The sequence below is a fragment of the Trichoderma breve genome, chromosome 1 (genome assembly GCF_028502605.1).
Source record: "Trichoderma breve strain T069 chromosome 1, whole genome shotgun sequence".
In the NCBI taxonomy this organism is placed as follows: Eukaryota; Fungi; Ascomycota; class Sordariomycetes; order Hypocreales; family Hypocreaceae; genus Trichoderma; species Trichoderma breve.
Window position 1 is genome coordinate 290549 of NC_079232.1, and position 27102 is coordinate 317650.

General features: G+C 49.4%; 8 protein-coding genes across 8 annotated transcripts; 3 read left to right on the forward strand and 5 right to left on the reverse strand.

Annotated features, from left to right (window-relative positions):
* Positions 1-1155: 1155 nt before the first annotated feature.
* Positions 1156-1939, forward strand: T069G_00100 (uncharacterized protein; the record flags this gene model as incomplete). Its single annotated transcript, XM_056167310.1, has 2 exons — positions 1156-1230; positions 1286-1939. 2 exons carry the CDS (start codon positions 1156-1158, stop codon positions 1937-1939), a joined length of 729 nt encoding a protein of 242 aa, XP_056032626.1.
* A 670-nt stretch (positions 1940-2609) lies between these two features.
* T069G_00101 (3-hydroxyacyl-CoA dehydrogenase, NAD binding domain-containing protein) lies at positions 2610-4561 on the reverse strand (the record flags this gene model as incomplete). The annotated part of the gene is made up of 4 exons (XM_056167311.1): positions 2610-3143; positions 3192-3721; positions 3781-4416; positions 4477-4561. The coding sequence occupies 4 exons, from the start codon at positions 4559-4561 to the stop codon at positions 2610-2612; spliced, it is 1785 nt and encodes a 594-aa protein (XP_056032627.1).
* Positions 4562-5939: 1378 nt separating this feature from the next.
* On the reverse strand, positions 5940-7922 carry T069G_00102 (beta-L-arabinofuranosidase; the record flags this gene model as incomplete). The annotated part of the gene is made up of 3 exons (XM_056167312.1): positions 5940-6714; positions 6772-7195; positions 7265-7922. 3 exons carry the CDS (start codon positions 7920-7922, stop codon positions 5940-5942), a joined length of 1857 nt encoding a protein of 618 aa, XP_056032628.1.
* A 3848-nt stretch (positions 7923-11770) lies between these two features.
* Positions 11771-14309, reverse strand: T069G_00103 (glycosyltransferase like family 2 domain-containing protein; the record flags this gene model as incomplete). Its single annotated transcript, XM_056167313.1, has 3 exons — positions 11771-13027; positions 13129-13839; positions 14013-14309. The coding sequence occupies 3 exons, from the start codon at positions 14307-14309 to the stop codon at positions 11771-11773; spliced, it is 2265 nt and encodes a 754-aa protein (XP_056032629.1).
* Positions 14310-18214: 3905 nt separating this feature from the next.
* Positions 18215-19723, forward strand: T069G_00104 (glycosyl hydrolase family 12 domain-containing protein; the record flags this gene model as incomplete). The annotated part of the gene is made up of 4 exons (XM_056167314.1): positions 18215-18458; positions 18850-18905; positions 18966-19390; positions 19456-19723. 4 exons carry the CDS (start codon positions 18215-18217, stop codon positions 19721-19723), a joined length of 993 nt encoding a protein of 330 aa, XP_056032630.1.
* A 1547-nt stretch (positions 19724-21270) lies between these two features.
* Positions 21271-22193, reverse strand: T069G_00105 (uncharacterized protein; the record flags this gene model as incomplete). Its single annotated transcript, XM_056167315.1, has 2 exons — positions 21271-21357; positions 21429-22193. The coding sequence occupies 2 exons, from the start codon at positions 22191-22193 to the stop codon at positions 21271-21273; spliced, it is 852 nt and encodes a 283-aa protein (XP_056032631.1).
* A 599-nt stretch (positions 22194-22792) lies between these two features.
* On the reverse strand, positions 22793-24942 carry T069G_00106 (fungal specific transcription factor domain-containing protein; the record flags this gene model as incomplete). Its single annotated transcript, XM_056167316.1, has 6 exons — positions 22793-22851; positions 22912-23279; positions 23348-23601; positions 23662-23758; positions 23816-24595; positions 24830-24942. 6 exons carry the CDS (start codon positions 24940-24942, stop codon positions 22793-22795), a joined length of 1671 nt encoding a protein of 556 aa, XP_056032632.1.
* Positions 24943-25801: 859 nt separating this feature from the next.
* Positions 25802-26623, forward strand: T069G_00107 (short chain dehydrogenase domain-containing protein; the record flags this gene model as incomplete). The annotated part of the gene is made up of 1 exon (XM_056167317.1): positions 25802-26623. One exon carries the CDS (start codon positions 25802-25804, stop codon positions 26621-26623), a length of 822 nt encoding a protein of 273 aa, XP_056032633.1.
* Positions 26624-27102: the final 479 nt, after the last annotated feature.

Consider the following 27102-nt stretch of genomic DNA (forward strand, 5'->3'; position numbering starts at 1 on the left):
TTCCTCACATAACATTTCAATTGTCTACTCAATCAGTCTTCTTTTATTGTAGCGATGATAAGTACATATTTAATTATTTCCCAATGAGGGAAAACCGCAGACTCATGTAAAAAGTTTGACAGCGCAGACTTGCATATAATCAGCTTCTGTCAGAAAGGTTGTGGGAAGCGTAAAAGAACGTACGAGACTGGTCCATTAACGAGGCGCGTACAGAAACGATGACAAATCTCCAAGGCCGAATTTCTCGTGAAGAGGTCAATACTTGTGAATCCCCCTGGTTGGCTGTGTATAGCGCCCAGGCTTTTGTCTTAACGATGGCCTCTACCAGTGTCATCTTGATATATAAGGCCATGATACATGCTATCACTGTTATTACAACTGTGTCTGAGTTATACAGATAGCTTTGGGAAGTATCTTTGTCTTTCTTCTTTGAAACTTGACACAAGAGCCATCTAATTAGCTCAGGCTTTGACGATTGGTGCCAATACACTGGGTTACATTATAATTAGGACATGAGATTGGTCGTAACAATCCACTTTACGATCAAGAGTGATTGGTAAATATAATCGCATGGATATTTGTAACTACCACATCTATTTGCAGCCAGACTACGTCACCACCAAATCATGTTCTAAGTAAGGGCACACGACATTTAAATATGGAGACAATTCCCGTGGGTTGCGGCTCATCCTCTAGAGATTTCCATGAATAATGTCCCATGAACGCGCAATTCATAATTATATTATGGCAAAAAATAAATAGAGTGGCCAATCTCCAGGCGATCTTCTTCATATAAGGAAGGGGTGCTACGCAATTACATCCAGGAGCCAATTTCGAGATTATCAGCAATAGCCTGCGGTATTTGATGGAAATAAAAATTCATAAGATTAGCATCTCATTTAATGCCTTTTATTTCCGAAGAAATAATGGAGATCATCTGTAAACTTTGCATTCCGATATGACGGACTTTTTTCGTAGGCGGTTCAGCCGCCCCTCTCCACGGAGATGCCTCCGGCTCACATCATTGGCCTGGTCAGAAGAATCGCAGCTAGCATGACCCTTGTATTTTTTTCCCGCACATTTTGCCAGCTGGCCATATTTAGATATAGGCTGAGGAGGCCTTTCCGGTGGTATTCACGCAAGTTACCTGTTACCATGTCATTACCCAACCATATCTTTGCTACTACTGAGCCGTCAGAAACGCTACAGACGACGCTCGAATCTCAAAAGGTAAAGTAGCCGCCTCTCGATGTGCTTGTGAATGTTGTTGTTCTCATGATAACAGATGACCCTAGACTGGCCTTCCTCAGCGTCGATAGCCCCCGAGCTTCCGTCAAATCGAACCCAAGAGCACGATTTCTCTATTTCAAGTTCACACTATCCTCAAACAACCACCGATTTACAACAGCTACACCAGGAACCATGTGCGACAGAGATGGAGCTTCACCCTGTGGATTATGCCACTGGCAACGAGGACTTTTTGTATCCGGTTACTTCTCAAATTGAACCGGATCTATTAGATCCTTGGATACCGAACTTTCATGGCGAGCCATCGATATATCCAACTGGAACAATAAGCCAAGGTCAATACAACATAGAGCAGATATTACCGTGGAATAATACACTCGGCGAAGAAATCTGCGATTTCGACAATTTGATCCCTATACAATTTCCTCAACCCCAGCTGGTAGGGATCCAAGGAAGCACGGAGCAGAATCTGGATGAGCACCAGGCCATTGAGTATGCCTCTTCGATGTCCACTAGCAGTGCAGAATCTTTAGAGACGATAAAAGATCATAGCCAAACAAAGAAAAACACCAATATTGCTAGAGGAAATCTTATCGATGAAGTACTAAGGACACTCCGTCAGATGGACCATCAGATTAGAGCTATGCATCGGAAACATTTGGCTGATATAGTCCGCAGCAATACAATCTGAGGCACCCAAGAATTCGTCATGTGTTTACATAGCCAAGTTATCTTATCTTACACAGGGACAGCAAATGCGGCCAAAGGGCAGTAGGGTGTCTGATTTACTACTCATTAGCCGACATCTTAGATCTTGGATCTGTTCTATTCGTTCCAACGCTCGGCCATTCCGTTAGCTTTCAATACTTGCCTCAATTCTTTCATCTTTGGAGATAAATTACTCCAGATAGAAGTACGTACAACATGGTATGGCCTTATGCCTGCGACAAGAACTGCGTCCCCTTCGATACCCGAATTACAGAACACAATCTGATTCAACCTACCTGGCCCGTAGAGTGTCGTTTTAAATCCGCAGCAAACCGTGCCCTACTTCTTTGCAGTCAATCTTCAACAGCTCCGATGAGTGTCCAATAATATCCCCAACTTCATGCTGAATACGGATCGTGATATGATACCAACAAGATGAAGATGAAGTTTTACCACTAGACACATTTGAAAGGAAGAAGTAAATGAATTTGCTGCGTAAAAAAATTTCATTGGCACACTTTATAATTCTATCATTTTAAATAACTCCATGACTAATGTTTACAAGATCCTGTCTAATAGTGTTGAAGAATAAATAGGATTGCGAGTTCAAGTTGCAGAGCGACTGAACGAAGCTAGACTGGGAGAACATCCACTCACAACAGAGTGATTCCAGTGAAAGCTCGGAAATCATCCGAGTAGATAACACTCTTGTTCTTGCCGTCGAGATCGCACTGGTAAATGTTGCCTCCAAGATCGGTCATGTAGATACGACCATTCTTGGTATCCAGCTTCAGGCCAATAGCCTCCTTGAGATGCCTAGTGAGCACCTCATAATCCCCAAAAGAGAGCGACTTTGCTGTGAGGCCAAACTCATCCAATTGAACCTTGTTCAAGGAGTTGCCAAAGGGAATTTCACCGCGATCAGTCCAGTAGAGAGTGTTGGTCTCTTCATCCACCTCGAGGTCAATTGCCTCGGGAAGATCCTTCAAAAGACACCTGATATCATCTCTTGTCTGGGCCGTCTGGCCTGCTGGGGTTTCAATATTGGCGCAGAAAATCCGGCCTTGGCTACCCTTTGAGGGACCCTTCTGGCTCCAATAAAACTTGCCCAGCTTAGGAGCTACAGTGACACCGACGCACCATCTCGACACATCTTGTCTATGCTCTTGGTTCTCGAGATCGCCGTTCTGGATCAACAACTCCAGATTAGAGCCGTCAAAGTTGCAGCGATAAACGGAAAGACCCTCGCGATCACTGAAGTAGATCTTCTTGTCCACACTTTCAACGATCAGCTGCTTGGGGGTGTTGATAAGGCCGGGAGCCACAAGAGTGCGAATGTCAGTTCCATCAGCGTTGGCCGAGTAGATGGCTCCATCAGTCTTTCCGGGAATACCCATGTTAGACCAGAAGATACGGCCACTTGGACGGTCGATATCGATGCCGTCAGGCAATGCTTGACCCTTGACCAAAACGTGTGGCTTCTTTTCACCTGGGCTAAACTGAAGAACTTCACCCGAGCTCATGCTCGGTGCAGCAGCGGAGAGACCAACATCCAGAACGAGCATTTTGGGCGCATTCGAGGTACCATTAGTGGTGATGGGCTTAGCCTCTGAAGGAGGGTAGAGACCACCTTTGGCGGATTTGGTCCCCAGCTTCCCACTTTCCAAGAAGTTGCTCTGTAGATAGTCGACAGTATACTCAGGGGACAAGCCACGCTCTGCGATATAATGGTTCTCAATGAAAGCCACCGTATCAAGACCAACATCTGAAGAATTACTCGTTAGTTGACCGCTTCCACTAATCCTAAGCGCGAGAAATACTCACTGTCCATGGCTCGGCAAGGCGCCATGCCACCTTTGATGAACATCTCCGTCCACATGGAGTCAATCTCCTCCGGAACAGACACCCCCTGGGCCATGATGGTCAAAGCTTCGCGCTTGATAGCGGCCCAGAGACGATTGAAGATGAAGCCTGTGGATTCTTTCCTTGCAACATACGGTAATGTCGCTGCCTCTCGTGACCTTTCGACCATGAATGGGAAAATCTCCGGGTTTGTATGGCCATCTGTCATAAGTTCCACGATCATGCATTCGGGAGGCATGTAGTAATGCATATTCAAGATCTGAGACTTCCTAGCATCACACACCTTCTCCAGCATTTCTGACGATTTGTAAGAGGATGAATTTGAGGCGAGGATGCAGTCGGTAGGTGTGAGAATGTCGAGCTCAGCAAAGGTGTCGATCTTCAGCTGGATCTTTTCTGGAACAGCTTCTATGACAAGCCATGCATCAGAGACAGCGGCTTGCATATCTTCAAATGCCTCTGCCTTTCCAGGAGTCTTTCCGGTCTTCTGGGCGTATGAAGCCACGTTTTCCTCAACGTATGCCACGCCATCGGCACGCTGCTGTGCGCTGGGATCCCGAATCTTGACATTGTATCCTGCTGACGCCCAAATACATGCTGTGTACAGTTGTTAGTATTTGTCTCTATCTTAATACATGTGTTGCAAGAATCGCTTACCTATCCTACGGCCAAGAACACCGGCACCTAAAACGGTAACGGGTCTGGTGAGATAGTTCAGAGGAGGCTGCCACGCACTGCCCATTGTGTCGTAGAGTTTATGAAAACTTTGAATGGTTTGAATGGTTGGATATTTTGAATTGTTGAATGCTTTGGATCGTTGAATTAAGATAGGTAGATAGATATGTTGATGAGTTGCTGATGAGTGTGGCGGATTGATACCAACGAGAGACATTCTCAGACTTAAATAACTCTAGAAAAAAACACGCACTTGACTCTGAATTACATCACAGGACACTTCTCTCTTAGTCCCGCCGCATATTGCATCACAACAGCTGGGCGAGGCATCGGAAGCGCAACTCCATCCAGCTCGGGATCGCCTACGGCCGGCAACTACCAGCGACCGGCCGATCTTCCGGAGCTCCTGAATCGAATTAGGCAATTCACCAGAACAGGGAAGACCATTACCGAGCCTCGCTATGTGGATCCCTGACAGTGTTCATAGCGCACATCCTTTCAGGAGCATACTGAGAAGTCCAGAGCCCTGATTGGCTATTAGACCATAACCGAGGTGATGCTATCCCCATCCCCAGCTCTCCCGCGGCAACAACCTTGTTTCAATGGAACTTGATAAGGAGAAAACCACCACAAAAATCCATAAGAAAAAATTCCCCAAGATGCACAATGACCCAATAAGCCCCTCTTGAAAGAAATTACGCATTTCTGATAATAGACGTTTATCAAGAACTGAAACAAGCGGTTCGCAGAGAAATGGCTCAGAAACACTGGAAGCAAAACGTTGAGAGTTGTCGGTCTCGCCGATAACTAACACCTCGGTCGTACTAACTGAAGTATTGCATCATCAAACAACGCGGCATTATATGCTCTATCACTATAAACCTGTCTGCCTCCTATTCGTCGAAGACATATTATATCCAGTATTGTTTACTCGATATAGTCGATGCATTCCACTTTTCAGACAAGTCGAGTATGTCGCAACGTACTCCGGACAGAGTCGCCAAGTTTCCAAAGTTCTTGCAAGCTCTGCTCTGGATTTCCAAGTGGTTTAAAAGCGCCAAAATTCAAGAAGACTGTGGCCGACATATACAATAATAACGAATGCCACCGTCGACGATACCATGCCCACTCTAGAAGCTATAAACCGAAGCGAACACCCTCTGTCGGCAAATCCAGATGCAGATGCAGCACCAGAAGAGTAATTGGTACATTGCTTGCGAATCAAGTACAACATGGTATTTAAGAAATAAAAGAGAATTAACAAACCAAAATACTAACAAAGTCCCTCATGTTCGCCGTCATGTTCGCTACAGACGCACCCTGTTCCCTATTTATCAACCAGGCCATCGACTCATTCCATATATACAAGCAATGGAAGAATTCGACAACACTCTCTATCTCATCTCATCATATATCATCTCACGATCCTCGCATTAAGCTAAGGCTTAAAACTTGATTGTTGGTAAATCCGACATGTGCACTTTTGCGCCTCCATACGGCACCAACTTGTACGACTTCCTCGCCCCGATACATTTCCTGTTCAGAGGCGGCACATCAGGCGTCACTCCAAGATACAACGGCCAGTTGATTTGGCAACCATCAACAGTCATATAGTTCGGCGGCGCGCCCTGCTCAAAAATGGGATCTGGGAGGGTAGCATTGCTGCTCACACCATGATACTGAATTGTGGAGGGATCGATTGCGACGTTCCACGGCTTAGTACTGTTGACGTAGTAATCTCGCAGCTGAGAGAAGGGCAAGCCAGAAATCCCAGCGCCACTGGGATCATAATATGCGTGTGGCAGAGACGAAGTCTGGGAGAAGCCAACATCTAACGCATAGAGCAAGTTGCCATAAAAGACGGCAACACTGTTGTTTGGCCTTTGTTCCGTCCTTACTCCGGCAACGATGATGTATGTGATGGTAGTCTTTCCGGGGTTGACAAAGATCTTGGTCATGCCCGTCGTCGGATCGGCATCAAGGGTGAGGCGAGATGAAGACGCGCCAGACTGAGACACGGTAGACATCCGGTTATTGGACCACTCGGGCGCGCGCAGGTATAGAGTGAAAGCCTTGTCTGCATTGATGGAGTACTTGAGAACGTTGCTGAAGGGATAGTTTGTGTCGCATGTAATTGTGACCGAACCTCCGTTGAGAACCGTTTTTACTGTTGATGGGCCAAGAAGAGCATGCGCCAGACCGCCCGCGTGCGACACCCAGCTATTGGACACAAACTTGGGATATCCTTGAGGATGATTCACCGTACAGCAGGGATACAGAGGCTCCATGCCAAATGTTGTGGCCACGCCGCTATTCGCCGTCGTAAAGACCTGCGGCACACTACCGTCGCTCCTGATGATGTTGAGGGCAGAGGGCTGATTCGGCTGGTCCATGTATTGGTGAGACCATTTATCGCCAGTCATCATCACGGGAAACGCGTTGAAAATAGTCCTCTCGGCACGATCGGCATACGAGTTATACCCAAGGACCTGATACATGTAGGCCAGGGAGTAAGATGTCTCAACGGCTGTGCAAAGTTCGCTTCCGATGTAAGGGGCCAAATCGCGCTCCCTCTCGTCGGCCAGGATGGATCCAGAAGCTGAGCCGTGATATTGAAATGTCCATTCGACGGCATTCTGGCTTTTGGTAATCATATCATCGTCCCCTGTCACTCTGTAGATGACGGTCGATGCCTTTAAGCCTGTGCATATGGTTGGTTATAAGTCGCTCGCTCGATGGGGGTATAAGCGCTGTGAGAACAACAACGTACCTTGGCCGACATTGACTCCGTGGATATATGGAAAGTTGGAGGCATTATTAGGGTTCACCACCTCCTGGAATACGCCCTCGGTATACCAATCCGCCCACTTGTAGTTCGTCTGAGAGTAAAACAGATTCATGTTGTCCCACAATAGTGAATCCTGGTCGGATGGATACTTTTCCAGCAACCACTGGATAGTGATGATGAGATCGTGCACACGCGCCTGTCCCCAAGTGCAGTCGACGTTTCCAGGGCAGCTTGCAAATCCCTGACTGTTGTTGCGGAGCATCTTGTTGGCCAGCGTCATGAAGCGACGGAGCGCCGTTATGACCCGGGTCTCCCACGAGCTATCCGCTTCGACAAGCTGCGTCAAGCCAAGGAAGAAGGGAGTGCGAGCCCAAAAGTTTCTGGCATCACCCACCTCTGGCCCGATCCATCCGTCAGTGGCCTGGAACCCCAAGACGGTATCTGCAACTTCCTGGACCTGCGCCTTGAGCCTGTCGTCGTCGAGCTGATATGCCAGCGGTACGAGTCCGTTGAACCAGTACGGCAGCCCCTCGTTCAAGGAGCTGTACTCGGTCCCGCCAGTACCCGGCGTGTTGAGCCAGCTGGACTCGCTCACGTAGACGTAGAAATCGTGCTCATGGCCTGCCATGCCATTCGCCATGGCGACCATCTCACCTAGCAGCCATCCCCCAGGCTTAACTGATCCAAGTGGCAGCGGAGCGAATGTCCATGGCCGAACTGTTTAACAAGAGAAATAAGCAACATGATCGAGAACAAGAGTATCTCATCTTTCCTCTCAGCAGAGTAAAAGAGATGAGAAGAGAAGCAAGAGAGACACGGCGGAAAGGCTCACGAGTTGGTGTGGCAGCACCGGCAAGCGGTATCTGCGCTGCTGCTAAGGCAAGAGTCAACTTTATGTTCAACATATCGAAATCTCAGCCTCGCTATTTGCACGAGAAGCAAAATAGGCAAACGACTGAGAACTTGAAGAGAAGAGGGGATCGGGAGTTGCTCCTTACAGTCCCATCCAGAATCCATGCGCATCTCCATCGTTCCTTATTCTTTTATCTTAAGTCGTATTTCCTCCCTCACGTAATACGCTTTCCGCTGCCCTCTGTCTGTCTGCCTGTTGTTGCAGATTGATTCCACCTCCTCCACTCTCGCAGCAACCCGGCTTCCTTTTGGGTCTCTGTTCCCTCTTTTGCCGCCCTCTTGTCCTCTCCTCCCCTCGGCGCCTTGAGACAGCAATCAAAAGGCAAAATGTTCCTTGCCGTCAGCAGGCTGCGTCCCCGTGACAATCCAGGCCGCCAGACGTTGTGATTGGCGACTGGAGTCTCGAGACGTACAGGTAAAGGGATGGTGGTGACATCGTGTCTCCTGTGCGACTGAGCCGCGGGGTTTCTTGGGGTCCTGAGACGCCGCCGAGGAGCCTAAAGCAGGGAGGCTAGGCGCTGGCTGGGGCCAATAGCGTGTGTCTGTGAGTGCCCGAAAGGCGGTTAATTGTGTATAGATCTGCTGGTCTCTGGGCTATTGATGATGATCTGCTGAGGACATGACAGATTCATCACATGGCAAGCGAGGTCGTGCCATCAAATGCAGTTTTAATATACATTTACATAGACACTAGCTGAGGTAGGGCTTTGCTTTTGGGGTGCAAGACGGCATTAGCATCACAATCTAATTCATCCAGGGCTGCATGTGCTCTCACTCTCCGGGACTGGACACAACAGCTGACGAATGGAAACATTTTCCATTTGCTAGCTCCCCAAGGTTCTAGAAGCGACTGCATTTCATGGCTGGGGAAGCCAAACTCAGTCGGCAAGCAAGAGAGATTCTGTTTAAGCTGCTGGCAAGACTGGATTCCGAATCAGATGGTACCCAAAGTGGTTTGCAAAATAAAAAGAGGAAACCGAAAAATGACCAGCAGACTTGTACAGAAACAGACAATCCGCGCATATTCTCTTCATGTATAGGTACCCATTTTCAACTTGCAATCCCTAATTTCTTGCAAACTGAATAGCACCATCGCAGCCAGAGACGCCATTTTGGAAGGTTTAATCTTTGACGCTACGTCATGGTCATGACCCCAGATTCACATCTCCATCTCATATCCGAGGCCCATCTACAAACACATACTTACCCTGCAGCTAAAGAGGTCATCACGATAAATGCCATATTAACACCATCTACTCCGTTCGCACATGCACATTCAAAGCACCCAACCCCATCCCCAGCCTTTCCATTCTCAACATCCCACACCCCAAAACAGAATAGAGTCAATCCTTCCATCACCAAAATCGGGCTTTCGTTCAATATGCCCGAAAAGACAAAGATGCGGGGAAAGCGGAGCATCAAGACAAGCCTGACATACATTCGGCGCCCCCAGAACCATCCATTCCCATTCGCATTATAGCAGCAACGCCAACAAAGGCGCTCTTACATCCGTACATGTTGCCCAACCTCCCAAAAAAAGTCATGTCACTTGCACACAAACAGCTCAAATCCCACAGATCACCCCGTCAACCAGAATGTAACCAAACGTCTTGTCCATCCCAAGGAGAAGATCCCGTGGTCCCCCTTCGCTGCCGCAACAAAGCCCTTTGCTCGCTTTTCCCTTCCGCTCCAATCCGGCCCTCCGTCTCTTGATTTGCTCGGCAATTCTCGTTTATAAATTTGTAACCAGTCACAATCCCCTCCCCCAAAAATTTACCTTACTAGCATGCTTCCTCATAACCTGTTTGTTTGCACGGTAACTCGGACATGTAACGAGCAAGACAAACAGCGAGCGGGGGTCACAACAAGTGTGCTCGTACAGATCTGGAAGGTGATGACAGGCCGCCTAAGCCGACCAGCCGGAGCACCGCCGCCTTGCACGCATGCATTGCATTGGGATTCGCTGCGTGTTTTTGTTGGAAAAAAAAAAAACGCCCATCACTTATTCATGTCAGCACCCGGGCAGCGGTGAATTCGGGGAGCGTAGGGCGTGGGTTTTTGTTCGTCTGTTTGTCTATATTTGGATCTGGGCCGATTATACGATCCATCTTGGTCTCCGCCCGGGCGCAAGGGATAGACAAATATCGGACAGGGTTACTATCCGGTGTTTACGAGGACAGTGCAAGTAGGTGTTCCGTATTCATCACCAACAAAGGCCCATCCATGGAGATTTTGCGTTTTGTGAATCCACTCGCCGCGCAATCCGTTTCTAAACCACCGTGAACCTGCTCCCCTCCGTTATCCCCCACCCTCGACACTCCATACAGTACAATTACAATACATTCCATTCAAGAAGAAAAGGAAAAAAGCAAGGAACAGACACGAAGTATCTTTTACCGAACCCTCCTCACGTCAAGCATTCAGAGTTCACTTTCTCCCCGCACGTCAACTCACTCCCACCGAAAACGGTAACTCGGCGCTCCGCCAAGGTTCCAGAACACACAAAAAGAGTTCAAATGGCGCTCTCAGTATCCTGCAACCAATTATTCCACAGCAAGCCAAAAAGCCCATATTACCCATGTATAGTAGACAGGCGATTCTGCGTCTCGTCCCATGTTCTCACAGTCCCCGATTTCGTACCTGTACTCGTAACTGTGACCCTCAGGTTTCCATCCCGTATCCCCTATTTTCCCTCACAATATCGTATTGATATGTAATCTTCACCAACACAAAAAACCCCCCAAGCAAGTCCTCGGAGTCCTCCGTACGAAGTGACACTCGCTCCACTCAAGAGGGAAAAACCCGCCCATCACGAACGTCAGAATGAGTCCACCCACGGAAACAAGAAATAAGCTTCCACCCATTTTCAGCCCTTTACCTTGGAAACTTGGTAGCCACGCGTTATGGCTCGCCCAAATCTGACACGATCTAGGGCACGTTAGACGCCTAGGCCGGGCTCGTAATGACCTTCCATCAGACTCAGCCGCCTCATCATCACCCCCTATCCCGTACCGACCATGCCTTGTCCGTCCGCTGGAGCATAGGTGGACCATTGCTAAGCTTTGCTGTCTTGCTAAGCTGCACAGTAGACGGATATTATTATGCGTGTCAACTTGTATCAAGAAGGTTAAACAAAGGGTACTTGTTCCGAGCCGAATATCCCGAGCCTCTGGCTGGCCTGGAGCACCACACTAGTCTCACTCTTGAGTTGTACGGACCAATTTGGAAAAAGAACACTGCAATGAATGTGTTGTTCATTTGCTCGCTAGATACATAGCGGATTGCGCCGTATTAATCTATAGTTGCAATAGACTCGACTGTGTCGAGCATGCTGCTTAATTACCTTTCAAGTCAAAATATTCACGTGTGTCTCTATGTTCATACATATCCCTTGCGCCTTTCAACATCTAGAAAAAAATGACAAAATATCCCGTGGAACCCAGCCGGTGCTCATCGTAATGCTCTGCTGCCATCAAACATCCCTCGCATTCACATTAGAACCCTACTCCAATGTCGTGGAGCCCAAGACACGGTTGAATGTACGTGTGTCTCTGAAACCTTTCCACCGTAATGCATTTAGAAAAGGAAAGATGCGACAAATATAAGACATGTATACAGTGTCGAAAAGGTGTATTCGAACTCGAACCAAGCGGCCTGGCCACCAAAGGCAATCTTTTTGCTCTGGGTTGTCGGGTGCGCAACCTTGGTCTCGGGGTCGCGAACAAGAAGATCCTCTCGATCGGGCATCTGGGGAGGGTCAATGGCGTAGGCGACTGGGGTCCAAAGGGAGCTGCAGATGAAAATGAACGTCAGAGGCGGCCAGAAGGCGTGCGTCACCAGGCAGAGGAGAATGTCTCTGACGCGGTTGCTCTCCTGGAAGAAGCAGCGGTACGAAACAAGGCATACAGCAACCAGTGTCAGGTAAACGAATGCGAGGTGGAAGAGCGCCATGTAGTTGATGAGGATGGTCCACAGACGACGGAACATGTTCTTCTTGAGCTTGGGATCACGCTCATTAAGGGCCGAGGAGAGCGAACCGGTAGGCTTGAAAGCCTGTGCTTCTCCGCCAAGCCATTTTGGCAGGGCGAATGCGCGAATGATGCAGAGAGCAATGTAAGGCGACATCCAAAGTTGGTAACGAGAGCCTCGCTGGCCAGTGTGATAGCCGGCGGGGATGAAGAGAACAAACTCGCAGAGACGGTTGACAATGGTGTTGGCAAAGCAGGCACGGATGAGCCATCGAAGCTGTGTATCGTTGGCGTACGCGACCAGGGGTTTGCCCATGATCAGAATGATGGGAATGGCAAAGAGCGAGACGGACAGCAAGATTGTGTACAGACTAAGCGAGGCGTAGAGGAAGCCGGAGAAGCGCTGGGCAAATGTCATCTGGCGGACCTTTTCACCCCAAAGACAAAAGTTGAGCTTGAACGACGTGTCCACGGTACCAATAGCCCATCGAGTACGCTGCTTCAAGTGGCTGCCGTAATCTTCGGGAACGGTTCCAAATTGAAGAGGTTCGTGAACGTAGGCCGTCTTCCATCCCTTACCGAGCATGAGAGTCGATGTCGCCACGTCTTCGGCCAGCGAGCCCAAGGGGAAGTTTCCAATTTGCTCCAAAGCCTCTCGCCTAGCGACGTAACCGGATCCAGTGCACCATGCTACGCCCATGGCGTCCTTGATGGGCTCAATGACGTGAACAAAGAAATCCAGAGACTGAGCTAGAGGGTCGGAGGGGGGCGTGTTGTAGAACAGCTGAGGTGGGCAAACCAGGGCCATTTTGGGGTCCATTACAGCGTGGGGAAGCAAAGCGCGAAGCCAATCTCTCTCAGGAATCTGGGACACATGTTAGTCCACGCAATTTGACGGCTCACAGGTGAGATCTTTCTCCGTCTCCCATCTTCTCCCCCAACTCCAAGAAAAAAGAGAAAACTCACCATGTCAGCGTCCAGGGCCGCCATGTATTGGGAAGCACCGCCAGGCAACAAATGAACTTGATCCAGACCATAGTTGAGGTTTCCGGCCTTGAAATGATGGGGTTGTCCAGGAATCTTGACACGGGCCATGTAATACAGGTTGGGATAGGTGTGCGAGAGAATTGCGCAAGATCGCTCCAGGCCGGCAGACTTGCCGTCGTCCAAAACAATGACTCTAAACCGGTCAATGGGGTAGTCTTGATCACAGGCGCCGCGAACCGTATCCATGACAAGCTCGTCATCTTCACCGCAGCAGGTAACAAAGCAATCGACAGTGGGCACGTCGTTTCCGGTCAGCCTCATCTTGGGCCTGTGCCTCTTCTTCAAAGACCACATGGTCCAGATGTTGTGCATGAGCGAGGGAACGGCGACTACAAGTTCGACAGCAATGAAAACCCAGGCGGCGGCAAAGGTGGTGCCGGATGCCTTTTGCGCCAGGATGACGCAGGCAATGCGAAGTCCAAGGTAGGTCAGGTACACTCCGGTGTTGAGGAGGGTGAGAAAGGGCGTCAGAGTGTAGAGGTATCGTCTCCAGCCTTTCCAAATGTCGGAATCGTCTCGGTCGTGCAAAATGGCCACGCCGTTGTGGTCATCATTGTCGCTGCTAACCTCTTTGCTCGGAGAACGGCCATTCTGTGGCAGAAGAGTGGTCAGGCTTATGTGACTTGGGTTCTGCAGTTTAAGGAAAACAGGAAGTAAAGGACGTCAGCGGCGACTTCGCGGCAAGAGTCATGGTCATGGTCACAAGTATACAGAGTACCTATATACTACCAATCTCTGACAATTGGATCAAAAGCAGAGGATCAGGGAGAGAGGAGAAGAGAGGAGAGGGGTGTTATAAATACCATTGGAGTAGACGATCTTGAATCGGCATATATCAGGTGTTTTGTCGAAGACAAGTGGTCGTATGGCGTTGTAGCGCCGCTCCTCAGGGTCAGAGAAGGAGAGCTTCCCGTTCCTGCAATGGAAGGCGGCCATTGCGGTGCTGTGAAGTCGTCGGGATGGGCTGCACTGGAGCGGTTGGACCTCATGTTGTCAGAGAGCAATCGTGGATGAGAGTCGTCGGAGCCGGTTTGGTGGTGACGCCGGAAGTTGCCAATATCAACCATCTCCTCATACTCTTCCTGGTGACCTCTCATCATGGTGGGCGAACGGTTTTATGTGGCTCGGGCCACAAGCGAGAGAGAAGGGCCTTATCGGATTACCAAAGGGGTGAGCGAGGGAAGAAGCCGGTCAGCCCGGAGCAAGAGGGTCTTTTTTCTTGTTCTTTGCTCCTCAATGATGAATGGCAGTGATGGATGCAGTAACTGTGAAAAAGTGTATCCTTGGCCGGATCGAAAAGAGGCTGAAGATTGCACCAGATAAACGAAAGTAGCAGCACAGACAGGCCTGGCACTGGGCAAGCTATCCTGGGGGTGTAACGGGGCCGCTGCTGAAGGGGACAGAGTAGGTTTTCCCCTAAAAAATTATATGTACTAAACGAATGTGAGCAGCGAAGCTATTTTCGCCGCAGATGACAGCGGGAGAGGAGGGGAATAGCGAAGGTTGAGAGGAGAGAAGAAAGCAAGAAAGGTAGTGAAAAAGGAAGAGGCCGAGGCGGAAGGAGATGAATGTTGGATGAGATGGAGGGTGGTGTGGTGTGGCACAAGTAAGGAAGTACCCGGTACCGCGCGAGGTACGGATTCTGGGTAGATGTGAAAGATGGAGCTAGCGCTGGTACGAGGTTGGTCGGGCTAGCAAGTACATACGAGGGGGTCTGTCCTCGTGGAGGTACCGTGGGTTGACTGACACCAGACACGAAGTGCGGCTGGGACAGACAGCGAGAAAAAGGTGCATGTGGGGGGGACGGTAGGCAGTACTTGGAAGGTCTTGTAGTCTTGTATCAGCTACATAAACATCCATCAGATGCGATGCTAGCTGGACCTTGAGAATACTCGCAGTATGGATATCTTAGTAGCTTTCCACATCTACATCCACAATCCACGGCTTTCTGGCTCACATCATGCTTGCAAATGTACAAGCGCCAATGCCAAACGACCCAGACTCAAGTCAACTGGAGTGACGACAGCTGAAAGCCGAACCTTGAAAGCAGCAGCTCAGCGGGAACAGCGGGTGGCAGTGGGCTGCCAGTGGGCTGCCAGTGGCCAACGCTAAGCTCCAGCAGCTCCCTAGCCCGCCATCGACAGCTGCCTGTAACGCCTGTGCGTGTAGGCGGTGCTGCTAGCCTGCGGAGCCGCCAAACGGGCTGGCAGCTGATGCAGGTACACAGTACTTGGGTCAGTGGGCGTGCACAAGCGGCAGCTGGGCCGTACGGGGTTCCAGTTTTCGCATCGTATCTTGTACAGGATACGCGCGCTGCAGACAGGGTTCACACCATTTTTTCTCGTGTTCTGGCGGGCGGATAAGGCGAGCAGGGAATCGTCGTCATAGGCTAGCGACAAACGGGCTGGTTTGCAGGCTGGTCGGAAACGACCAATGCAGTATAACGCACAACGCAAGCAACGTTGACACAGGCCAGGCCAGTGTGCATGCACCCTCTTTTTTTTTTTTCGATTTTTTTCTTTGTCCGTTCTGTCTGTCCTGTTTCTCTGATGTCCCCAAAGAAAATACGAGGCCCGGAGTGGCGTGACGTGGGCCGGGAATTACTACTGGGACATGTACTTGTACGAAGCGGTCCTAGCAGAGAGGAGAACTGCTGCTATATTTGGACCTTTGTCTGGCACACGCAGTTGCTTATTAGTCGCTGTACCTGTACTTGTACCATTGATATCCATTGACACCGGGCAGAGCAATTTGACGTCGGATGAAATGAAGCTTGTCGTTGAATGTTGTTTTTGACTTGCAGCCTCAGTGCGGAGCTGCAAATGCCAAGTGCGTAGGCGCATGTGCGAGCATTACCTTGTTTGTATGCTTGAGCGCAATTCCCACAAAAACACACTCCTGTCTCGACTTTGTCCAAGCCACCTTTTTTTTTGGGTTCTGATTTCTGATTCAGACACAGACAGACAAAGAGACATTCGAGCTGACGAGTACTCCATACAGTACAGTAACGCCAAAAGGGGGTGCAATAGATAAGCAATCACTTCAATCCTGCCCGGCGTGATTGGCCCAAGGCTACGAGACTATCCTATGCCTACTCAAGGTACCCGTTCCCACCATCCACTTAAAATCTCCCGGCAGCGTTTTGCTCAGCACAGCAGCTCTGATCGGCCTGTGGTGAGACCTGAGACGTCGGGATGGTGTTAGTCCGATGTCAAGTGATGGTTGAACCGCCGTGATTTTCGACCACCTTGCCTTGCATGTCTTTGATTCTTGTTTTCAAAGATTCCGAGGGAAAAAGAGGGGCAAGCTTCGTCTCCACCATCGGGATAAGGAAACCGGATTAGATCGTGATTGGATTAGCGCTGAGAAAAAGCAGATTTGAGGTGTGGTTGGGAAAAAGTGGTTGGAGGGAAAAAACAAAGAAAAAAGAGAAAGAGGTGAGAGAATAAAGAATAGATCAGTATTACCAAGTAGTACTCAGCAGCAGTAGCATTACTTTACTCCTCTTCCTTGACTCTCTGACACCGGCCTGATGGCCTGAGTGAGAGCCTCACCCGCGATCATGTGCCCAACAAGTACATGCAGCAAGCAGGCAGAGAGGCAACTTCGTACTTTATGGAGCAGAGGTGGGTTTTCCTTTCAATGGTTGGCATCGCCGCAATCGTTGATACGGCCGAGATGCCACCAAAAGCTTCGTAGCCGTAGCGCTCCATGCGTGTGTTGGTGCTGCTCTCGGCACTACAGCGGCGCATACTGTAAGTAGACAGGCAGAAACTGACAGACTTGACGCACGAATCGGTTCCATGTGCACATGCTAGTGATGCTTGTACTACTTTCGTAGCGGCCGTCAGACATCCATTGATAACGGCAAAGCGGCTGGTGTCAAAGCGATGCCTGTCTGGGGGCTCAACGCCATTCGATTGTCAACGTCGGCACCATCGGCTTCGCTGTGAGGCTGGGAGGCGGTTTGCTTAGGTTGTTTGTTGACTCGAGGCTGCACTGCACTGTTCGCTTTGTTTTTGTTTACCTCCCTATTCTTTCTTCGCTCTCACCCGGCCCCCTTTTCTGACCTGATACTATGACAGATGGATGACCAACCTCGTATGTGCCACAGTACTGTATCTGCTTTTCGTACGGGTACCTACTCGGAGCAATCAAACATCAAACGGATACCCGCCTTGCCGCCCTGCTGTGAATGTGAATGTGAACGTATGTAACTGTAACACTGCATCTTGACTCCCGTCTATGTCAATGGTAGATCGCCCGTCCGTCACCCGTCTTCAGCCCCCCTAGAAACTCTCTCTGGCTGACACGAGTGCATCATCCCCCGTCACAGACGCTCCACCGTCCCAGTTTTGACTTTTTCTTCCTCTTCTCCCTTATCCCTCGCAATCCCCGGCGATCCACGGATACAGCTGCTGCATCGAGCACTAGAATCGTGTTTGTGGCGGCGCCCACTTGTTTCCAGCGTGAAGACGGATTTTCGGAGCAATCGAGCTGCGGCTCATCGTTGTTCCCCCCCTAGCACAGCTGCTTCAGGCGGTTCCAGCACTTCGCGGAACCGCTGAGGCGTTACCGGCCTGTGCGCTAGACCACTAAAGCCCGCCCACCGCGTCCACTAGCGGAGGGCAGTACTTGCTACAGCCAGCAAAATTCAACGCTGTCGCCGGGTACCGTACGAGTACATGCGCTTGCACGGGCTCGGCCACGCCTCAGCTTGTACTCTTCACACCTTCGCACAGCCGAGTCCAGGCACCCGGCACATGTACATGTACATGCGCTTCGTACCTCGTAACCCGTACCTTGGACAAAGCTCCAGGTCCTCGTATCGCTGACTCTCCTCTCACGAGAAGTTGAGCTTCCCCCTCCATCCATTCGACAAAAGCATCCAAAATCTCTCGACGGCCCTCAGCGACCCTCGACGACGCTCGCTCGTTGATTTCCGCAGCTTTGCGGCAACAGACGCTCGTTTTTTCTTTCTTCTCTCGCTTTTCCCGCAGCCGCCATGACAATCCGCATCCTCGTCAACGCGGCGCTGCTGGCCATCCCAATCGCCGTCACTTTGGGCATCTTGTTCGGCCTCCAATCCCACCGAGCAGCAACTGGCCAGCCGCCTCTGTTTGCGCCTGAGCCTCCCCCGATTCCATCTCCCAAGCCGCCGGCACCACCAAAGAATGGTGTCACCAAAACGAGATACTGCCAGAAATCGTTTGGAATTACGCCTGACACAGAAGGCCAGCAATATACCTGTAGGTGCCGCCTGGAATGTCCCTGGAAATCTGCTGTGGCGCAATCAAATCAATTCAAGATCGCCAAGATGGATGTGGCCAAGGCGGTACACATTAGTTCCCAACTATTTCTTGTTCTTATGACGAGGCCTCTTATGTTTCGACGCTGCGGCTCTCACCTTGGAAATGATCTTGGATGTCTGCGAACCATTTATGAAGCCAAACCAGAGCGCCGTGTCTTTTTCTTGAATCTCCATCCTAAACTTCACTCGAAAAGCTCGTTGCTGCATCTTGGGTCATTTTTTGATCTACCACTGCTACTTTACGTCTCCTCTCCTCCATCCATACTCATCATCCATTCCCTGCTGCAAATGGTGATCCAACAAGCTCAACTGACACTTGCTCTTAATAGTGAACCCCAATCAATGGAACTGGAACCCGGGTGACCCGGGAGCGCTTTGTGTTAATGTATGTACCTGGAACCCAGGCTTCCTTATCCTGGCGTAACGCCTGCTGATAGACTTCAAGGTCACCACGTTTAACAACGGCACATATGCCACAAAGACCACGGCTCCCCAGTTTATGATTTCTTGGCAGTACCCCCCTGGACCGGAGGATGACCCAGTTCACGCTTTCCCCAACATCCAGGTCGACAACGATGTATTCCCTGCGGCTATTAGCAGTATCTCCAAGGTCGACGTAGACCTCCAATGGTCTTACGGTATTGGTAACGAGACTACTGTTGCCGCGAGTCTCGCCGACCTCACAGCTGATAACCTCAACACCAACGTTGCCATCGACATGTTCATCGACAGCGACAAGACGGCTGCCCAAAACCCTTCCAAGGCCAAGTACGAACTTATGGTTTGGTTTGCTGCCATCGGCCCTGCTACTCAGCCCATCGGCTTCGCCACAGGTCCTGTTTCCACTCAGACGCTTGATGGCAATGACTTGTAAGTGTATTCTGCGTACTTCAGGAACCCCTCGCGGATGCATTGCTGACGGCCACCCTTTATAGCAACCTTTACGCTGGTACCAACCAACAGAAGCAAAACGTCCTGACATGGTACACGAACACGCCAGTGGAAAAGTTCAACGGAGACATTTCTCCTCTCATCAACAGCCTGTTTAAGCTCACCTCTACCACTACCGAGCTTCCAAAGTCTGGCGACTACCTAGGATACCTGGCTCTAGGCTCTGAGGCCTTTTCCGTGGACAAAACAGTCACCCTCTACGTGCCAAAACTATCGATAGATATAGAAACAGCTGCCTCAAGTAGCACCTAATAATATAGCGACCTGAATTTTTTTTTCTCTTTCACTGTATCTCGCCGAGGACCCTGCTCGATCATTACCTCATTTGACCTGCCGGCACGATCTAATTGGGATATATATTGGTGAAAATTTAACCGTCTACGATCAGATCCGGCTGAAATGACGCCGCCAAGGCCCCTCTCTCGATGCAACCTCCTGTGGCAGCGGCGATGGAAAATCTCCTAGATGACGGCACGGCAAAATAAAGCATCAATATATCGATCGAACAAGGCATGGCATTTCTCCGATTCGATCTCGACAGGCAAACGATGAGATTAGCGGCCCAGCGGTCCCAGATTCTCGGGCGAATTTGCATTGCATGGCGATTGAGCCGATTGCGTCTATGGTATGGAGTTAGGGTGGGCTAGGCTATAATATGAACATGTTTGGTTTTTTTTTAAACTTGTGCGTCAAGATGGCTCAGAAAGCTTCCAATTATGGAGCTCGAGTGACATTTTTCTTTCGATTTTTTCTTCCCTTTTTTCTTTTTTCTACACTACGCTCATGCCTAGTTTCACCTTTTCCCGGCAGCTCGGTGGTCAGTGGGGAGTGGGATCTTCAGGAGCGAAGCTCTCAGCTCTCATGGCAAAACTCTTCGGGTAAAAGCTGCGGATGACTTAATTAACCTGTCGCCACCGCGCCCCTGGGAACCTTGCAATTGACCAATAAGAAATGAATATCGGGCAATTGTATTTTTAGAAAAGGAATGTTTTAGTGCAAGCTGTCGCGATGCCGGTCGCCGGGCTAGTATCGTCGGGCCCTGGCTAGAGGGGAGTTGGCAGCGGGTTTTTGTTTTTGTTCCTGGATGACGCATGTCTAATTTTAATAAGTGATGCGATGAAGCGATTGATACTGATAGTCATATGTACTTTCAAGATAAGACAAGAAGCGCAATATTAATGTCAATTTTTGGGAACAATAAACTATTTTATTACTATTTTGCAGCTGGAATTGTTCAGCTTACTCTTCCCGTGATTCCAGAAGCTGTCAACTATAATAGACGCGGACTAAAAAAAAAAACTCTTCTTATCCACCAAGGGTCTTTTTTTCTCTCTTTCGGCCACCCCGGAGTCCATGGAGCCCGAGTTTCGAAACCACAAACAGCGGAGACTTTTCTAGGAAGTACTGTACTTCTTTTGCTTCACAGAATAATTGGCCGCATATCGAGACCCTTTTCCATCCAATAAGTTTGTGTCGTTCCTGACTTGTGACAGAAAAGTGGTGCTGTTGACCCACGGATGGAAAGGTGGGCTGGATTAGTAGATATGTACTTGGCTTGCTTGGCTTGCTTGTATTGATGACTTGTCAGTGTTTGATGATTAAGCTGGGCGGGTGTATGTTGTTTGCCAAGCACGATTAGCAACGACGGTTTTGATATATTGGCTGGTTGAACAGCTTGGTGAATGAAGAGCTGCTTTACCTAAGACTGAACGCACATGTTGTTGGTGTCTTTGGTGGTAACTCTAGAGGGTAGATGTCTCTTTGTGTATAAGTTTTGGGCTTAACAGATGCATATCCCATTAAACCCCGATGTTGAGTAGTGTAAGCATCATAGCTTGCATGTTATTCGATCTTCCCCCTTCAACACCGATTTCTTCCAGAAATCCCTAATAGTTTCCCAATACATGTCCTCATTCCCCCGAGGCAGCGAACAGTGGTTGCTGTTCAAGAAACAAACATTATCAACTTCGTACCCTTTCTCCTTTGCTTCTTTTATATGCAGTTCAACATCTTTATACCCAACCACTACATCTTCTTTGGCGTACAAGTAAAGCCGTCTAGCCAAGCTCCCAAAGACATTCGAGTCATTAAGCTGTCGGCGATAGTCCTTTACGCCAGCAACTAACCCTGCATGTGTTAAACTTGTAGAGAGAATTACGGCGAGAAAGAGGAGCGGCTTTCCGAGGAGCTGCCCCAAAAGAGTAGATGGAAGAGAGACTATGGCCCCTTGGTATGTGCGCATATAGTCTGTTTGTCCAGGACAGCAGTCTATTATGATGCCGTTGAGATACCGTCTGAGATCAAGCGACTCGACTCTGTCTTTGGTATCCCGTAGTGAAAGGGTCAGATGGATAGCGGTATGAAGTCCTCCATTGGAGAATATGTGAAACAGTAGAGATGGCCTGTCTTTCACTCTGCTGGTAACATGCCGACGAATAGCATCGCGCGCCGGCTTTAAACGCGCATGGATAGCACCAGATGTTGCAGCTGCAAACTCAAATACTCGTGTAGTGACAAGGAGGATTGTTGCTGCAGGCCAGATGGCGCGGTAGCTGAGGATATATTTCTGAATTCTCGAGGCCGTAGCTCCGCCGAGCCAAGTGAAAAGAACGATTAGAGAGGGGCCTTGACTCTCATTGGAAGTAGAATCGGAGGATTCATAGAGGTAGAGATTATCGCCGATAGGCTGGAGAGGCTCTAAGGCATTAGGACGGCTGGACATGGTTGTCGCATGCCGGAAATTTCGATCCTTCAGTGCTCAATACACATCACACGAAGAAAATTAGAGAGCATCGCACATATATTCACAATGTCTAAGACCGCTGCCTCGGCAGGAAACCTTGACTCCGCCTTTATCACACAGCATTGTGGCTGAATTGTATGCAGCTGAAATCCTCCGCCAGCTCCTGGTACTACACTATTGACCAATAGTCCCTCTTGTATGATGTGCTCATCCATACAAATACCCTGCATTGGATGGAACCCAATAGGCCAGCTGCAACCATGTCCAGGATAATCCTGCCAATCATTGTCTTTCCTTTATATCCGTCACATTTAAATTGCCGCGACAGAGCAATCGTTCTCTGAGCGACAACCTGATATCACAGGCCTGGTCGACAGTTTAAAAACCAACTCTCAGTTTTGCCAAAAGTTGGAAATATTATCATGATATATACACTGTTTAATTATTGCGTGAGAAATTGAATCCAGTCATTTTGCAGACTCTTCCCTCGACGTATAGGGGACAGCGATAGGGCAGACCATAATTTTGCTAGGAAAACATGGCCTTTTCGCTCTAGTAACTATTCGAAGAGAATGGCTCTAATAATGACTGACTTTCAGTTCATGCTCTATCAAGTCAATAGCCTCAAGGTAAGCTCCTGTATTACCTGCGTCAGTATACCGCTGCTATATAATGGCCAATCCTTATTTTCACTTACCTGCGACGTTCCATCTCTGGTTTGCCTTTCGTAACAAGTCCATGCATAGAGACACCTGCGACGGGTATCCTGAGGCTTCTACAGCTGGAGTCGTAGCCATGAGATAAACGATATTCGCCAGGCACTGGTAGATGCTATCCAAAAACCAGGGCGACAAGCTAGCGAGATTCTCGATAGACTCTTGATCTTGCACCATTTCCCCGAGGACTTCAATGAATGAAATGGCCTTGAAAATGCAATCCTTCATTATGCTTTGGCATCGGAGAGCTATTTCGCGAGCAAGGGCCATTTCGGTCACGTCGAGGGCCCTGTCGTTGTAAATGGCGAATGAGTCGCAGGAGTGGTGATCGCATAGCTTCATCAGCGCGCTAAATAGTAAATCTCTAGCCTTAGTATTGTGACTCGTCTTTAAAATCATGGTAAACGTTGAACTCACCTTAGACAAACTCCCACGGAGCTGTAAAAGTGCATCATACTGGACCTGTCTTTGCCGATGACCTCTAGGAAGGACCACAAAACCTGGCTGAGCACCTCGACGTCATTCTGGACGAGCGCTAGGCTTCGAGTATCATCATTGCAGTGCTTGATAACCTCTCCCTGGAGATGAGAGGCCTGAGCAAGACGAGCAAATGGGCTTGCTGACAAATGTTTGGATGAGGATAAAATGAGACGCTCAGGATACATGGCTTGCTGTAGAAAAGGTATTAGCTTCACTGGTCTGGTATTGTTAGCAAACTGGATGCCACTTACTCCAGAATCCCAAGAGTCATCATTGACAGGCAGATGAGATGTTGTCTTAGGATCGGCGGATAGGAGAGGCCGGTTGTCTCCAACAGAAGTGATGTACCTGCTCGTCATTAGACTTGTATCACGCGGATGATATATGCATTGAAAGGAGGGCTACCGTTCAAGGATCACAACCAACCACCAGACCCGTTGTCTCTCTTCCCAGTCTATCCAAGTGCGCGGCTGCTCCAAGATTTGAGGCGCTTCCCGATTATGGATGCCGAGGACCATGGCTTGTGTTACACAACAGCCCACTGAAACATAGGCAGCGGGAAATATTCCGTGTCCCATCTCATACACTGAGATGAGTAGATTAGCCTGAAGCTTTAGCAGCGTATAAACACCTGCTATTTCCAGAGAAGCTGCAAATTCCTTTGCGCAGATGTACAGCAAATCTTTCACTGCGTTGGACGAGCTTCCGGGCACATTCTGGATGAGCTTCATGGCAAGGAGCAACAAAGCAAAATCCGCTCTGGGGCGGTTACCTAGTTCCAAATCAGCCAGCGAGGTTAAACGCACTTGGCTGATGATGGGAATCCACTTGTGTATTGTATGGAAATACTGTGACATGATGGCCGCGCTCTGAGCCTGATCCCCTAAGTAGGCCCAAACGGCAGCGGGGATCATGTCACTCGAAGGCGGCGACGGAGCATCCGGGCGAGTCTGGATATCTGTATCCAAGAACAGCTTTTGGAAGCGGAGGGCTGCTGGATAAAATGCACAAGGAGATTGCGATATTGAGAAGCTGGTTGTGTCCCGGCTGGAAGCCGTCGAAGTGGATTGAGGCTGAGGAGACAGCCTGCTAACATGGTTGGCGACAAGAGACTCGAGCTCTTGGATTCGGGTTTTCAGCTCATTCTCCGACTGCCGATTGGAATAATCACATGGCCTGCGTAACCTGGGATATGTGAGCAATAGACCAATGAGATATAAGGACTTCTACAAGAATGGAAATCTGATTCGGAGCAGGGGCCGGAGTCAACGGCCGGTAAGGCGGCCGCTCTAAAGCAGCATGCGGGAAGTGGAAGCTGGTAGATGCTAGGCATTCCGGTAAAATACCAGTATAAGAGAGACGGTAGCACCCTGGCTACATGAAGAAGGTAAAATGAGGAGAGGCAGATGGAATATTTACCTGGTACAGAGAGAGCAGCTGGGCAAGGTCTTGTCGCAGCGCCGCTTGTATTTTTGGCAGGCTGCGCAGGCACGCACAGCCTTTTGGCTGGATTGTGAAGACTTGTCACTCATATCGGAAGAGGAAAATCTAGAAGCAACCCCAATGCGCAAAGATTGTCAGTACGAAATTCGGTGGTTGCTTTGATGGCGATAATCGTAGCTCCGGAAATGTACAAGCGGCCGCTCAGGAGCTCTACAGATCCGGAGCGGGAACGAATGACGCTTTCTAACACGGAGCTCCGGTCCACTCACAGCACTTGAAACATCGGCAGTTGGTTTGGAAGACGGAGGAGGCCCGGCGACGAGTTGAGAGGTTCTGTTTACTGACGAATCTCTATTGTCCCTCTTTCTGTGTACGTATGTGTTCAGTGTGTAGCGCTTCGGACAAGCGAGGATGACAATTACATTAGGAGGACATTTGATGGAAGGCAAAAGCTTTGAGAGCCAGCTCCGTAACTCTGCCCGCAAACCTTGCTGAAAGCGGCAGGGTGGGATTTTAACAAATTGGAGCGGCCGCGCCGAGCGGGAAAAACCCGCTCGCCCTGATGGAGTCCCGGGGATAACAAATCTTGGTTCACTTGTCGGGCCATGTCCGCCGCTAGCTTGCGGTTGTACAGACTCGCTTTTGAGCGGCGTGGAGAGCCGCACATTGAGGGGGAGGCAAGTTTACAACTCGAGTGTAGATTGCCTCCTCACGGAGTTAAGGTAGAGCAAATGGGGTGAAGATGAGGACTTTAAAGCTCAAGATTCCCAATGTGGGTTGAGAGACAGATCTATAAAGATGAAGGGGATGCCGCGTATGTTGAGAGCAGAGACAACAAGTCAACAGCATCATTCTTCACAACTCAAGGCATTACAATAAAGAAGCATCATCTACGAAGATATTCGCAACTTGACGATATATACAACAAATCACTTCAACTTCACAAAAATGGCCCGCATTTGGTTTGTCACCGGCTCTTCCAAGGGCCTTGGTCTCGCTATTGTCGAGGCCGCCCTCGCTGACGGCGACAACGTTGTCGCTACTGCTCGCAACCCAGCCACTGTCAACCATCTCGTTGAAAAGTACGGGCCGGACCGCATCCTACCATTGGCCCTCGATGTTGCCAACAACGAACAAGTCGAGAGCACTGTCAAGGCCGCCGTCGACAAGTTCGGCCGCATTGATGTTGTGGTGAACAACGCTGGCTATGCCATTCCTCGATCACTTGAAGATAGTTCCATTGACATTTACCGCGACCAAATCGACGTCAACCTGCTTGGAACCGTCTATGTCTCCAAGGCTGTGACCCCAATTCTGCGCAAGCAAAAGTCCGGCCGCATCCTGCAAGTCTCGTCCGTGGGCGGCCGCATGGCGACACCCGGATTGTCGGCGTACCAAGCTGCCAAATGGGCTGTTGGCGGCTTCAGTGGTGTTCTGGCCAAGGAGCTTTCACCATTCGGCATCAAGATCACCGTGTTGGAGCCTGGCGGCATGAAGACCGACTGGGCTGGCTTTGCGGACGACGAGGTTATCATCAGCGAGCCATACCAACAGTCTGTGGGAGAATTCCAGAAGATCCGAGAACAGTACAGGAACTACCGCTCAGAGCCTGCCAAGGTGGCCGATGTGATTGTCAAGATCTCCAAGGAGGACGACCCGCCGCTGCGATTGCTCTTGGGCCCCGAGACGTTCGGTTTGGCGAAGCAGGTCGGGGAGGAACTTGCTGCATCAGATGAGAAGTGGAAGGCTGCGACTCTTCTGGAAATTTAAACATGTTGCTGCATGATGTACAAAGCAATGGAGATGTGTATGCTTGAGCGGACTACTAAGCGAGTATGCTGTTTATTTGTTATGATTACATAGCTCAACCAAGCAATTTCAAGTCTGTACTTTATAAATTCGTCAGTGATAGCGTTATTGAGTTATTGATGATATACATTGTTATGGACGGCCCCTTTACTTGCATTGAAAGCCAGAGAGGGTATCTAAATGGATTTTGGTACGTAGCATGAGGAAAATTTCCATTTAGACAGCAAGAATAAAAAATATTGGCTGAGACATCACCTAGTGTGTAGAGTACGCTGTTCAAATTACATGCATCTTCTGTTCATGCTCATGTGAGACAATCTCAATAAATGACTTGACTCAGAGGTAGCTGATCTGAGAAGCGAGTTGCTCTATGTGCTCCATGTTCTGTATTCTGTATATATTTCTAGACCACTGCCTATCTAACGTTCGTCATATGGACA